Below are 13,816 nucleotides of genomic sequence, written 5' to 3' on the forward strand. Positions count from 1 at the left end.
GGGATTTGAATAAATTAGCGAATCGAGTTAAAGCTGATTAAATTCTAGGCTGAGTAACGAGTTTCTCAAAAAAGTTACGCGCTCGAGAGAACGCGGCAGCGTCGGTCGAAGCTCGAATCGACGTCGGGCGTCGGACGTCGTTCGCCGTGTACGAGAACCACAGCCGCGGTTTTCCGCCTCCCGTTACCAAAGAGTTCACCGGGGCAAGTTATCTTCTTGTCTTAATCCGGCCCACGATCGAGGAAAGGAAGCGGAAGAACAAGAAGAGGAAGAAAGAGAAAGGGATGTAGCGGTGACGGTAGCTTCCGGATTTCTACGAGGAAAGTGGGCGACCCTCTTTACGCGATTCCCGGGAGGCGATTGTCGAATTCTCTTACTTTACTGCGAGGAAAAGTTCCGGGTTATTCGACACCAGAGATTATCATTTATCGTGCCTCGTAAAATGTGTACATACCCTCGGGGCGGTATGGGTTCCGCACACCGACGTTCGCGTCCAGAATTCCGAATGAATTTGAAATTCTATATCTCCGCACACAATCGTGGAAAACGTCATTTTTGTCTCCACATATTTCCACGCTTTATTTCGTCTCCGCGGTTCGAGCTTTGAATTTTTCGAGACAATCGTCCTATAGTTGTTTAATATTCCGGGTAGGCGGTTGGAAAATTTTTTTCATTCTCCTAATTCGGGCTTTCGCCCTGCCTCATATCTCGTTTGCGCCCCCCCACAATCACGAGGGGTTAAAATTACAAAATTCTAGTTCTCCGCTCCCATTTTCAGCCGGTACGTGTCGCGATTCGAAGTCCGCGTCTCGCATTCATCGTCGACGATACGGGAGATCAGGAACCACCGCTTCGAGGTGGAGCTTAAAGCCACGTGCGACGCCCGGCGCCGGCGCCCCGGGCTTTCGAAGCACGTGGCAGTCACCCCGACGTCGTCCGGTAGACGCTGCAGGTGCGCGTCGTTCGTTCAACGAGGGTGGCGCCGTCGGTGGTAAAGTCCTGACGATGAGCGAACAGTCGCGCGCCGGCCGCTGCCAGGACTAGATTCGCGTTATCGTTTCGGTAAGTCAATTATCATTTACATCCCTTATTGTTTATTTATTTTTCGAACGTCACGCTACGTTGGATCCGCGCACGCGTACTTTTATCTAAAAAAAACTTTGAAAATTTACGTCAAATTCATCCCCTATTTTCGATGGTCAGCCGGATTAATCATCCGCATTCAAATTCGAGTGGCCGGCTATTTTTTTACATTTTTTTTTTTTTTTTTCCTTTCATTTCACATGTGTCCCTTTCAGTGACGATAATTCCGAAGCTGCAGCACGGATCGAAACGCGTGTGTGAAAATACCGGAAGGACTGCGATAAAAAAAAAAAATTAACAATAAAAAAAAAACCATCGGTTTTGTCGAGGAGTTTAAGTTTCGTCTCATTTGCTTCGCGCGCTGTAACTGTGAACGCGCATTGAAATAATCGTGGAAAAATTATAAACCGGAAGTTCATCGAGTCCCTTCAACTTTCTATACCGAGGGGAATAAAAATTGGGTAGGTGATATTTTGCAAGCTTATTTTCTCTTCGTTCATAAGTGATTATTTCATTCACCGTTTCGGTTGTAAGATAGAACGAATGGAATGACTCGAGGAATTACACCCGAGGGTCACAGCCTCCCGACACAGAGTAAGGTACCCATGTGCCGATGAATAAGTCAAAGGCCTGATGAATAATCATTTGCTTCACGAATACGCCGGAGTATTAACATTTATAAGGTGTGAAAGCGAATTTGGGGTGTCGGTAGGTCACGTGTGGTGTGAATAATCCTGCGCTTCGGAGGGTGGCGATTAAAGAACACCGTGTTTTACGGTGATCCTAATGAAAGGCAGACTATTTTCAACACTCTTCATTTTGTCCTTTTGCGGACAAAACAATGAGAATTTAAACGTTATCATCCGTGGATGCGTTACGTGTGGGGATATGTATACGTATGTGGGCATGTTCGGATATGTATATATACATGTAAGAACGGTCAACCGACCGTGAGGTAAATCCCCGAACGGACGTAAAACTTTGCGACATCCAACTCAATTTATCCGACACATCTATACGGATACCAACCCCTCCGCATTCAGCTCCTCGCTCATTTAATTTTCCAAAAGAATATAAAACGACTTCTATTTTCTATTCTCTTCCGCTCTTCTATAGCGACACTCGCGACTCTACCGTGTCCTACGGTATCTATGTACATACAAATATATACACATACATATATACACACTTATGTATCACCAACACGTATACATCTAGGTATATTACGAACGTATGTGCAATCCCGCCAATTCTGTCCATGTATGTATAGTATATTTACAGAACGCCATTTTTCACTCCCTCAGCAGCTATGTATGTACATCCATAGGATAGATACATGCCCAAACACCGCCTCTATCATCCTACTTGCCTCTATTTGCCAACTACGCGCGGCTGATTGGGGGGTAGCGATGATCACGGTTTCATATATATTTTTTTTCTCTTTCCCTTCATTTTTTTATTTCCCTCATTTATTTCGTCCCTCTCACGGTAATTCCGAGTCCGGCAGCATCCGTATTGAGGATAACAATTTCTTCGCACGTGTGTGCGTGGGTGGTGCACACGTAGGTGGTCGTTTTCTGTTCGCCCGTCGTTGTCGGGAAAGAGGGCAGGGATTTTTGGAGTCGATTTTGCTCCGGCGTCTGGATAATATTTACCTCAAGTTTTACCCGGAAAATGTAGCGCGACGCAGAGGGAGGAGGATAGATACGGAGTGCGCGGAAGTAGCGCTAGAGAAGGGGAGCGAAGAGGGAAGAGGGAAGAGGGCGGAAAAACGGGAGAAAACGCGCGGCGCGGTATACGGAGGGCGGAGGGTGAGTCCCGAAAGTATTCCGTTTCTATGCGGTGAGCATCGCGTGAAGATCTTATCTGGATTAGTTAGCCCTGATTTGTTGTTTTATTGTGCACACAACGGGGAAGGCGACGCGACGCCGCGTCCCCGTGGGGGCAGCGTATCGGGGGGTTGGCTTTTTGGCTCCCGCATATATAACCGCGACTCTTGGCTAAACTCCCGTATCCTTTTCGGGGAAGAAAGGGAAGCGTATACACACGAACGGACGGAGCTGATTTTATCCACCAGCTGCCGGTGTGCGGGGTCCGCTATCTATACGTGTAACGTATAACGTCCTAATAAATTTAAATACCCTGCGCACAACTTCCGACCGAGAACAATCGAACCCCTTGTTATATACGTATATCTGAATACCACCGCGAGTCGCTTAGACGCCTGATTTAAATCATTTTCCGTACCTTCGCAGCGACTACTGATTAATTTTCACAAAACTGTACAACAAAAATAACATTTTTTTTTTTTTATACTCTTTTGACGAACGAAGTTTCGGATGATTTTTCAGCCGAGTTTCTTAAGACGAGGAATCCGGATGGTCGAACGGATATTTTTTTATACCAGGACATTCGAATAAGTCGGCAGGAGCGCGGCAATCACGACGTTTATTACGAGATCCGCAAAACTTTTTGCGGCTTGCAGTTTTTGTAATTTTTACAACGTTGAGGATTTGACGTTAAAAAATAAATTACAATTCGCGTGTAGTTTTCGGTTTTTTTTTTACCCATTCCGCTTTTTTGTTTCTTCTTTCTTTCCGACTCTTTTTCAACTTGTCTCGCGTATCACCGCGACGTTAATTAGACCGGATGACGGGGTGTCGTAACTCGGAATAACAACTATCCCATTTTCTTCCTCATCTCCTAGTTTTTTTTTTCATCTCCATTTTTTTTTTTTTCATCTTTCCAACTGCATAATAATACGGGCGAAACTACCGACAATTTTGTATCCGTCCCGTACACTTTTTTAATCACCTCATAAAAAGCTTATTAATTTCGCGCGATCGAGGGACGAGACACGACAGACGTCGATCGATGGAATTCTTCTTTATTTCGCTAACGCGAATATGCACCGAAAATTTTTCGTTGAAAACCCCATCGGCGTCGCTCGGTGGGGAGTTTCGGGGATTTTCGGGGGGGTAAAGTTGTTACAGAGAATGTTTTCGAGTCGAAAGTTTTAGCGCGTGCTGAGTAGGTAAGGCGGCGGTTCCGAAGTGAAATATTATCGAATCGAAGCTCTCGTCTGTCGGAGGGCCAAATATCCCGCGAAGCTTTCGGTAGAGGCGGAAAATCTAGCTGGCTGTGGGAAAACTGTGTGCAGATAAAAGCAGTCGCGGCAGTCCCCTTCGGATCGTAACGTAACTCCCGTCCGCCCGCGCGTCCTGCGGGCCGAGGCAGCCATAGAGGGCTGAAAGTAAGGGACGGATAGATGGGACACGGGGCTAGGAAATGTAGAGAGAAAGATTTTTCCGCGTTCGCGTTCAGGCGCCGGTCGGTCTACACGTTAGTCTCGCGCTATAGTTTCCATTGATTTGTCAATAGCCTATGGGCTTCCACCGCGAACGCGGCTCTGGCACACACGTACGGAGAGTCGATGCCGCGGAGCTTTTCGCCGTTTATTTTATTCGGCTACGACCGCCACGTGTGCATCTTCATCTTCGCGACGTCCCTTCTTATTTTCATCGACCAGCTCTCACCTTCTTCTTCTTGTTTTTTTTTTTTTTTTTTCTCTCTTTTAAACAGCCCAGAAATTATACAATTTCGCCTTCCTAACCGAGTCAATCTAATTGCCAATCTTTTACCTTGTTTGATCTTTACGTCGCCTGAGATTACGGCTGCAAAAAGGGAAGCGTCGTTTCTTCTTGCCGAAGAATTTAACGAGGTTTGTTTAATATCGCGACTGGGATTAAAAAAAACTTAAAATTAACATCGATATCGACGACTTTGCGTTTTCTAAGTTCGCGCTCTTACCGAGAGTGATGGAATGCCTTGCGGCAGAACCATAAGTATGATTAAATGAATGAGTAGAAAAAGACGAACGAACGTTATTTTTCGTGCCAGCGAACGCAATTTTTTTAATTCATTCCGTTTCGGTTCGACTCGTTTCCCGTTACTTTTACCCGGCACACTTTTTATAGGTACATGCGTTCTATTACAGGTGCGCGCGTACAAGGGCCGCGATTGGAAAATAAGTAGGGGGAGTGGAGTGTGAAGTTCGAGGATCTCCACGTGTATAATATTTATTATGCTCGGTCGGAGTTCGCCGCGAGTTTTCCGCCGGTAGGTTTCCGTTCCCCTCGCGGTTCCCGCAGAACGAAATCGAAGGAAACCCGTTGTTACTTCGGCTTTAAAGGATCGCCGTTGAACCGCAGCGCGCACCCCCCTTCCCAACTCCCTCGCTCTTACCTACCTACCTATACCTACCTACCTACCTACCTACCTACCTACCCTCGAACATATTTCATTCGCCTAATTTCACTCGGTAGCTACGCGAGAGCGAGCTTCTCCCGCCTCTATAGATGGCACGGGTACTTCACTCAACCCGTTACCAACGGAATTAATTGTTTCGCTTTGAACTTTTGATTTCAAACCCGGAGAACAGACACCCGTCCAAACGTGTAATATGCAGGCCCTGAGCTTTCGACGTTCCCTTCGTTTTTTTCTTTTTCTTTTTTTTTTTTATCGCGACCCTCTCGTTCGCAAACTCGCGTATCATCAGCTTCGGAAATTAGAAGAAGAATGAAAAATAATGCTCTGGATTTCACCGCCTCTTATTCGCAAATTCTGTTTTTTTATTTTTCATCTCCGACAATTCACGTATTTGCAGAGGCGTGCGTACAATTGTTGACGATTTTGTCCGGCAGGTCGTCGGAGAATAGAAGGTGGACGGTGGTGGCGGGGCTCCGTCGTCGTGTCGCAGGGTGAACGAAACGGAAGTGGTTTCGGGAGAAGCTGGCGAAGGGGTGGCGGAAGGCTGGCGGTCCGAGATGAGCGATGAGGGGGGGCCTGGGCTGCCTGCTAGCCTCCGTATTCGTCGTCCATCTCGTCAACGTGAGCGGGCTGCCGCCCGTCGTGAAAATCGGTAAGAGCTTCATATAATAAAATACTCGTAGTTTCTCCCTCCGGTAGGTCGAGACGGCTTCGTGCGTACGATAGAAATAGAGTGGGCCACCTACCCACCTACCCATCCACCGTCGTTCCTCGGGCGTCGCCTCATATCTCCGCAACTTTTTTCCTCCACTAGGTGGTACCGTAGCTAGTTCTTATTGTTGGAAGAGTTAACTTTTTATCGCTTCCTAAAGCGAAGAAGAGAATAAAACGAAAGATGGAGATAACGCCGGATCGCTGCCCCCCCCCCCCCCTCCTCTCTATCGCAGCGCCTTCTTTCACACACACACACGGCATAACGCCCAAAAAATTTCGAAGATTTGAAAAAAATAATTTTCCTTTCGAAGTCGTACACCTCTACTCGTCATCTCATTCGATTTCAGCTCGGTCGAAAAAATTCAAAAACTGCGATCAGTCGGGCGGAGGGATATTCTTGCACGCGAGTCGAATTTTCCGTCTCATTTTTTCTTTTATGTTCGAATCGCTTCTTTTCCCGATCCTCGAGCGACGCCCGTCGTCCGTGGCTGAACGAGGACTTTTCAGTGGGGTGGCTGGTAGGCACTCGAGTCGACAAACATTTCGCAGAAACTACAAAAACTACGGCGGCGTTGTTCTCGGGCGACGACTGACAAGAACGCTCCGCTGCGACCACGTAACGGCACCCCTATTGTGCAACTCTCAAAACAGAACACAAACCCCGTCGCGATGCAACGCGACGTTAGCTACCGCTCATCTGGAACTCCTGCCGCAGCCCTATTAAACGCTCGACAATGAAACCGGAAATTTTGCCAGGAGAATTCTCCAAGTTTCGCGTCACTCTCGATGGAGAATCGTCCGGAGAATCCGAAAAATGGAATTCCGTTAACACGGCGATCCTCTTCCGACCGCTAAGTTGTTACCCTTTTTTAACTCCGAAAGAGAATCGAAGTCGTCCGAATAAACATCGGCGGAGCATTTTTTCAGCGCTGGGGTGAACGCGACGTGGATAAATTCGTTCGGTTGAAATTTCGCCTTTTTTCCATTCCTCTTCCTTTCCGCGTGGGATCAGTGGCCCGGGACTGTCGCTCAATTTACCCGATCCCCTCTCCCCCCCGTCCTGTTTTGTACGGGATAGCGAGAGAACGTAAGAAATCGACTTTCGCCGAGCTTTTATACTTTCGCGGGCGCTCTATCGCTCGGGACAGGGAAAACCGCGTACCTAACAGACTGGCCCGGAAACGAAGTATACGTCGCGCATGAATTTTACGCCGTACTCGCGCATTAGGTGTATAGCCGGGAATAGAGCTCGTTTTTTCGGATACCCACACAGAGACTCCGGATGCGAAGATAAATTTGAATGCGGATAAAATCCGCGACTCGCCGGTATAACGCGCTACATGATTCGAAAAGACCGGCGAGCCAACTCCACCTTACCCCCCCCGTCTCGCTCGACATTTTTCCAAACTCATCCCACGTAGCGGGGAATTTTCCTAGAACTCTGTTTCGTGGTCCACGTCCTTGTTTGAACTCCTCTATTCCCCCCTCTCGCGACGTCTGACGTAGACTCGTGTAGCGTATCCGAGTACACACACAGGTGTACCGTTACATATGTACGTCACGTGGAAAGTCTGTATACCGTGTGTTATGAGAATTCGTAAAATGCAGACAATGTTTTATACCCTCAGTTTTATCTTTCTTCTATTCCCTCCTCTCCTCTCATCCACCCCCTTTCTTTTTTCGCCCCGCGTTTTCTTCTTCACCTCACCTGGTCCTCGCGCATCGTATACGTCCACCTATACAACGCCGAGTACTTCGCTGGAAGAATACACGCGGAATACCAAATCCCTTCTGTCGCGGTCCTTCTTGTACGCGGCTATCTTTTCGCCAGGGGTAAACGAAAACGATACCCGGCCTTTTCTCTGTTCCTTACCTTCTTCCTGCGGGATTAAGCGTCGAAAATTGTTGTAAAATTTAACCCCCGTCCAGCGCGGTATTACCAACGTAGAAAAATAAAGTCATCGAGGACGATTCCGAGGGATGTTAGCATCGACGAATCCTCCGCCATCGTCACCCGTACACGGCGTGCCGCGCAGGGCTAGGATATACGAGGTGAGGTACTTCGGGGTATGGTGGATGCTTTTGCGGTAGCGTCGCGACGCCTCGTCTTCGAGCAATCGTCATAAATTTTCTCGCTAAGCGACTTCTATATATTCTATATACGTATAATATCGTTGGAAAAGAATCTCGCTGCACCGAGGCAAAAGGCGATAGTAATGCGCCGCGCTAGTCTGCTCTAAGGCGATCCGTCAGACCCCCCGCGATCCCCTCGGCACGTATATCTTTTTATTTATTTTCTCTTCCATCGCGGTTTTACCTTTCTCTATTCGTCTTCGTACGGCTAGTTGACCCGACCCCGTCTTTCAAAATTCGAACGGCCCCCAAGCGGATTTCGACTTTGGATTTTCACTGTGGAAATACCGTATGAGAATAAAATTAAAAGAGGAAAGAAAAATATCCGGATTATAACGCCGGTTTAATTTTAAAGTCACTCCGTCCGGCGAGCTTTGCATTCGTCCACCTGTGCGACGTTGCGAGGCTGGAATATACGCGACGCTCGTCGACTTCCACGTATTTATCTACCCTCGACGGATTCCTTTATCTTTTCACATCCGGACGATGGAAAAAGTTTCCCTGAAAATACATCAGACGGTAGAAAAGAACGAGCGAGGTATGGGTGTTGTAAAACGAAGAACTATCATCCCCCGTGGACAAGTTTATCCATTTCGTTATTTTTTTTCAGATTCTTTAATTTTTCGAACGTTGAAAATATGATATCGATGGGAGAAGCTGTCGCGCGAATAATTATACTCGGCGATACCACGTAGCCCACCCTACTGCAATATATATTTCCTATTAGTAATATGATTGTTGTCAGTGTTATAAATTTATACATCGTATTTTTTTTTCCTCCATTTCCTGTCTTGAGAATTATCGAATTGAGATAGAAACTTTCCGCAGTAACTATACCGCGCTGATTGTGAGCTATATTTATTAAGGGATGAAAGTTATTGCCGGATAAAAAAGCCTGTGTATGTATATATACGATGTGTGTGTGTGTGTGTATCTATATCGAGAATATATATACCTATACATTCGTGTGGCGCAGCGGTAAACAATTTGAAAGCTTTCGTAATATCCTGCGCGGCTATTTGAGAGTTTGAAATTGAATTCGTGGAAAATGGAAGGATATTCTTATCGATGTACAACGTCGAAGCATACCGAGACGGATTGAACCGTTTCTCTTAATTCTGTTGTTGATGAATGAAGAAAGAGAATGAAAAAAAGAGAGAAACTGTAACAACGATCAGGATGAGGAAGAAATAAGCCTCGATAACCGCGCTGAAGTCGAAACCTATAATTAAGCACCGAATGAATTATGCGCGGGTTGAAATCTAAGGCGTAATGTGGGTTGATATAAATGAATATGTAACGGAAAAGAGATATAAATTTATAGGAGGGTTATTAATCTCGAGCGAAGACAAGACGTTCGTTCGTTCGTTCGTTCGTTCGTTGAGCCCCGTAGGGCAGCTCGTGTAATTCTCTACGGGACTTTCAAAGGAGGACAAAAATACTTTGTCAACGTCTCGTCGATCCTGGAAAATAAATGCTCGCGGGAAACAAGGACGTTATACTTCCTGTTTTGCCATAGTATAAGGTATACAATTTATCATTGAAAAGGCAGATCCCTCTTAGCTTTGTGAAGGTTACGATCTCCTTTTAATTACGGTTTTCATACACCCGCGAGCCTCGGACAGAAAAGTTTGAAAATGGCCTTATATTGTAACAAAGAGAGCTGGAAAAATGGACGGATGAGAACGTGTAACGATAGTTCGCGACGTGCTCGGATGGGTGTATTTTTTCTCTTAATTTTTCGCCCTCGAGTGCGTCGAACTTTTATATTCTACTGGCTCCGTTGCCTCATATTTTTACCATCGAGTTTGACGCTGCCTTAATTTTTCGTTTATTTTATTCGTTTGGGTTTTTTTTTTTCTCCTTGCCTCCCCGCCGCCGTCGTCATCCCCCTACCGGAGTTTCGCACCCCCCTCCCCCTGTTCAACTTCACGTAGTCTTTTAACGCCACTAATGACGCAGGCGAGCCGTGAGAAAAAAAAAGCGTACGCGAGATGATGGCCAATTGAGATAAAAACAGAGAAAAAAGAAAAAGAAAAAAAACGGGGGAAAAAATGGAAAAGAAAAGGAGGGAAAAAAAAAGAAATTTGACCGGTCTGTTCCGAAGTTGGAGTTCCGAAAGTTCGGGTTACTTTATGACATTCGCGCGCAAAGTTTTCCCCCTAAGATAACTCGATATAACCGAGCTAAGGGGAAAAGAGGCGACAAAACAGCCCCTCGGCTATGGAGAAACTCGAATATGCTTCATTGGATTATTTTTACTTTCTTAGTCGCGTTTTCAGACTAAATCCTAATTGAAAATAAAGCAGCTATGATATGTCATGCACCGTGCAGACACGTATTCATTTTTATGCATTTCAATGTGGGGTTTGTTAATTGCCAGTCATCCAGACTTGGGCTTTTCTTTCGATCCTGGGACAAAAAAATTGTTCAAAATCATTGATTGATTGATTTCGTCATTTTTTTTTTTATTGGCAATGAAATGATTTTTTCTCCCATGGCTTCGCTTTCGCTTTCTTCCGTGCGGCTCCTACGTAGCTTTTCGTTCGCTTTCGCTTTGATCCGAAGTGATTTCGGAAGATATAGGGTACACGTTAATTACAGCCGTGCGCGATCGCGATCTTTGTGAGACAAAAAAGCGTAAAAGAGTAAAAAAAAAAAAAATCGAAAGACTTCTCTGCTTACAGCCGCACGATTGGGTCGTACAAGTTCGAACCACCTTCGAGTTTTCCCTTTACTTTTTTTCGCCTCTTTTCAGGGGACGAAGGCGTTCTAAACAAAGAAACTTACCGATGTCGAATCGTGAGAATACACCAGATTCACGAATACAAACGCGATCAATGTCCTTTCGCAATTTTTCTTTTTTTCCTGCGAAACCTAGCGTCTGATTTATACAAGAAACACGATAACGAAAAGGAAAAAAAAGCGGATTCGCGCCACCGAAATTTAGAAATCTATTTCACTTTTTGAGATAACTTTTTGACCGATGGTGGAAAATTTTCATTTCTTTTCTTTTCTTCTTTACACAAATTATCCACGTGCTCGTCGGGCACGTCTTCCTCCGTACGACCAAGAAGTTCGTTGAAATTTATTACACCGCGCACGCAAAAATCCCGGGTGATTTCGCTCGGCTGAATGAAAAAAACAAAAAAAAGTGACAAAATTCGCGAATCGTCTTCGAATCGCGCGGTTCGCGGCGATCGGCACCGAGAATCGATAATTGACCGCATCGCCCGGTCCCGCTGCTCGGCGGCGCAGCCGACGGAACGGTCCGCGGTTCGTCCGGTGACCACCGTTTACTCTTATCGATGGTTCCGGATGTTCGAACTCCGAAAAGCCGAAGAATCGAGGACCTACCCCGAGAGGGTAGCTCGCCCCCGTCGTTGGTCATAATAGGCTAAAACGGTATTGAATAACGTTTTGCTAGAGCCACCGGCGAGAGTAGCTGACGCTCGAGTACCGCTTTCAGCGTGATTGATTGATCGCGTTGGCCCATTTGCTCCATGTGCACATACCCTAGGCTTATAAATATGTACCTAGTCGAACACACGTGTACGTGTAAATACGCGGCGCACATACCCACCCTGCGACTGTCTGGGTGAAGTGGAACGTCAACGACGTACACCCCCGCCCGGCTGCATCCCTCCGACGTGTTCGCGTCACCGATACGCGTTACACTAACGATGAAATGATCGGAATATTTTAGATGTATTCAACGAAATGAAAAAAAAAAGGCATCCCATCGAAGTCGGAGCTTTTTATTTCGAACGAGGAATACCGAAATCTGCGGGAATCGCGGATCGTAGAATGCGAAATTCGAGAACCGACCGGAAGCTGCGCACCAGCTCGACACACGAGCAGGGACCGTGAAATTCCGCGAGCCTTAAAAAGTTCAGGTATACGTGTACAAGAAGTCTCGTAATACGAAATTTAATCGTTTCGCAGTTGGCGGATACGAGCCCCTTGCGTGCGACCAGATGACACTTAATACTGTATACATATACACAGCGACGACGGTATTTCAACGAAAGACTAAAAGTCGCGCGCGACGAGTCGCGTAAAAGGCTCGTAAAAGATGGATGAACCGCGGGAGGGACTCGGAGGCGCCGTGGGACACCCCGGGGAGTAACGCAACCCCGCGATACCGCGTTAATCTCTGCGTTTTTTTCTTTTTCTTATTCGTTCGTCCCCCTAATTTTACTCCTCTTTCCATATTGTTCTTTCACGCGTGAAGGTATTATATTCAGTTTTTCCCCGGTGTTCAGTTCATCGACATTTAGCGCTGAAGTTCCACACTTTTCGAACTCTATTTTTGCCCTCCGTTCATTTCTCTCCTAAGAATCTTTGCGCTCTGCGGTGCGGACGACGCTTCCTGCGATGGGTGCACCTGGCGAGTAACGAGAATCGAGAAACTACGGGCGACGTTCGCGATATACCCGAAGCCTTAAAACCGTGTTCATCGAACGATTAAACTACCTACTAACCCAAGCTGACCTCAAGAGGGTCGGTTTATCCTCCGCTGTAATATTTATGCTTCCAATTTTCCCGCGGCATATCCAACACCGGGAGAAACGACGAACGTGCTTTTCCCCCCCTGCAGAAACGGTCTCGCGCTACTATTGTTTCGTTTTTATTCCCTCCATTTTTATTCGCCGTTTCTTCGTTCGTTATACTCTTCGTCCCGAAGCGCGTGGAAAACTCGCTCGCAATAATGGCGAACGTCGGGCTTCGGTGAGAGGAAATAAAGACCGCTTGAAATTCCGTTCTCGCATTCCCTGGAATCTTTGGATGACTTCCGCGTACGAGACGCAGACAACGACCTTAAACGGTCGCGTGGCCGTTCTCCACTTTACCTGGGTGTGTAGGTGAACGTGTGCGCGTGGAATAGAACCGTATGTACGCGTACAATCCGTTGGAGAGAAACCCCCATGGCTTTGGGGAGTAAAACTCGCCCCGAGTCCGCGTAATCGTAGCGCGAGTTGATGAAAATAACAGCTCGTACCACGTGAAGAGGAAAGTTGTAAATGTTCCCCACGCACTCCTCCGTCCAAGCAACCGACCATGTAGTTAGTTTTTATTACTCCCACTAATTGACAATGAGCCGGAAATTTTCAATCGTTCGAATAGCAAACGTTCGATCTTCCAACGTGAGGGAGAAGTGGGGAAAACGGAATCTGGGACTCGGTGGTTTGTTTTTCCGATCTCGATGTGGATTTCCGTCGGGACGAAGTATATCGCGGTTGTCTAGTTACAGACTCGGCGGTCCACCGCGCGCCAGGTGACACAGCTGTACAAGTATTGCACGGGGGTTGGTTCGAACTGACTTTGAGTATCGAGCTTTTCCAGTCATTTTTTTTTTTTTCTACCTCCGGGGGCAGGGCGAGCGGTAGCGGTCGTTGTTCCCTCAAAGGATTCTCGAGATTCTATACCGGGAAGGATCGCGATCCTCCTCCCTTTGAAACGGTAGCGATTTAACGGGATAAATACCCTATATACATATAAAGGGGGGAAAAAAGGGCGCGTAAGGTTATCTCGGAGCTAGGGAATCGACGCGCTAAACTCGACGTTCGACGTATACGCGCGTTACATCTGTATTCTATTTTCTGGACCGGGACGA

The 13,816-nt window shown here is 46.6% G+C and overlaps 1 protein-coding gene across 5 annotated transcripts in view; it reads left to right on the forward strand.

Moving 5' to 3' along the window:
• Positions 1-876: 876 nt before the first annotated feature.
• The window catches only part of LOC105693537 (glutamate receptor ionotropic, kainate 2-like), a 64,665-nt gene continuing 51,725 nt past the window's right edge, over positions 877-13,816 (forward strand). For 2 of the 5 annotated variants that reach the window (XM_020856680.2, XM_020856681.2), the window contains exons 1-3: positions 883-1,062; positions 1,299-1,544; positions 5,787-6,004. In XM_020856680.2, coding sequence (XP_020712339.2) covers positions 5,917-6,004 — 88 coding nt within the window. In that variant the 5' untranslated portion in view covers positions 883-1,062; positions 1,299-1,544; positions 5,787-5,916. Of the gene's footprint in view, positions 1,063-1,298; positions 1,545-5,786; positions 6,005-13,816 lie in introns of all 5 variants that reach the window. The other 3 variants (XM_020856678.2, XM_048656412.1, XM_048656413.1) reach the window with 3 other exon arrangements.

The sequence above is a fragment of the Athalia rosae genome, chromosome 6 (genome assembly GCF_917208135.1).
Source record: "Athalia rosae chromosome 6, iyAthRosa1.1, whole genome shotgun sequence".
Taxonomy (NCBI): Eukaryota; Metazoa; Arthropoda; class Insecta; order Hymenoptera; family Athaliidae; genus Athalia; species Athalia rosae.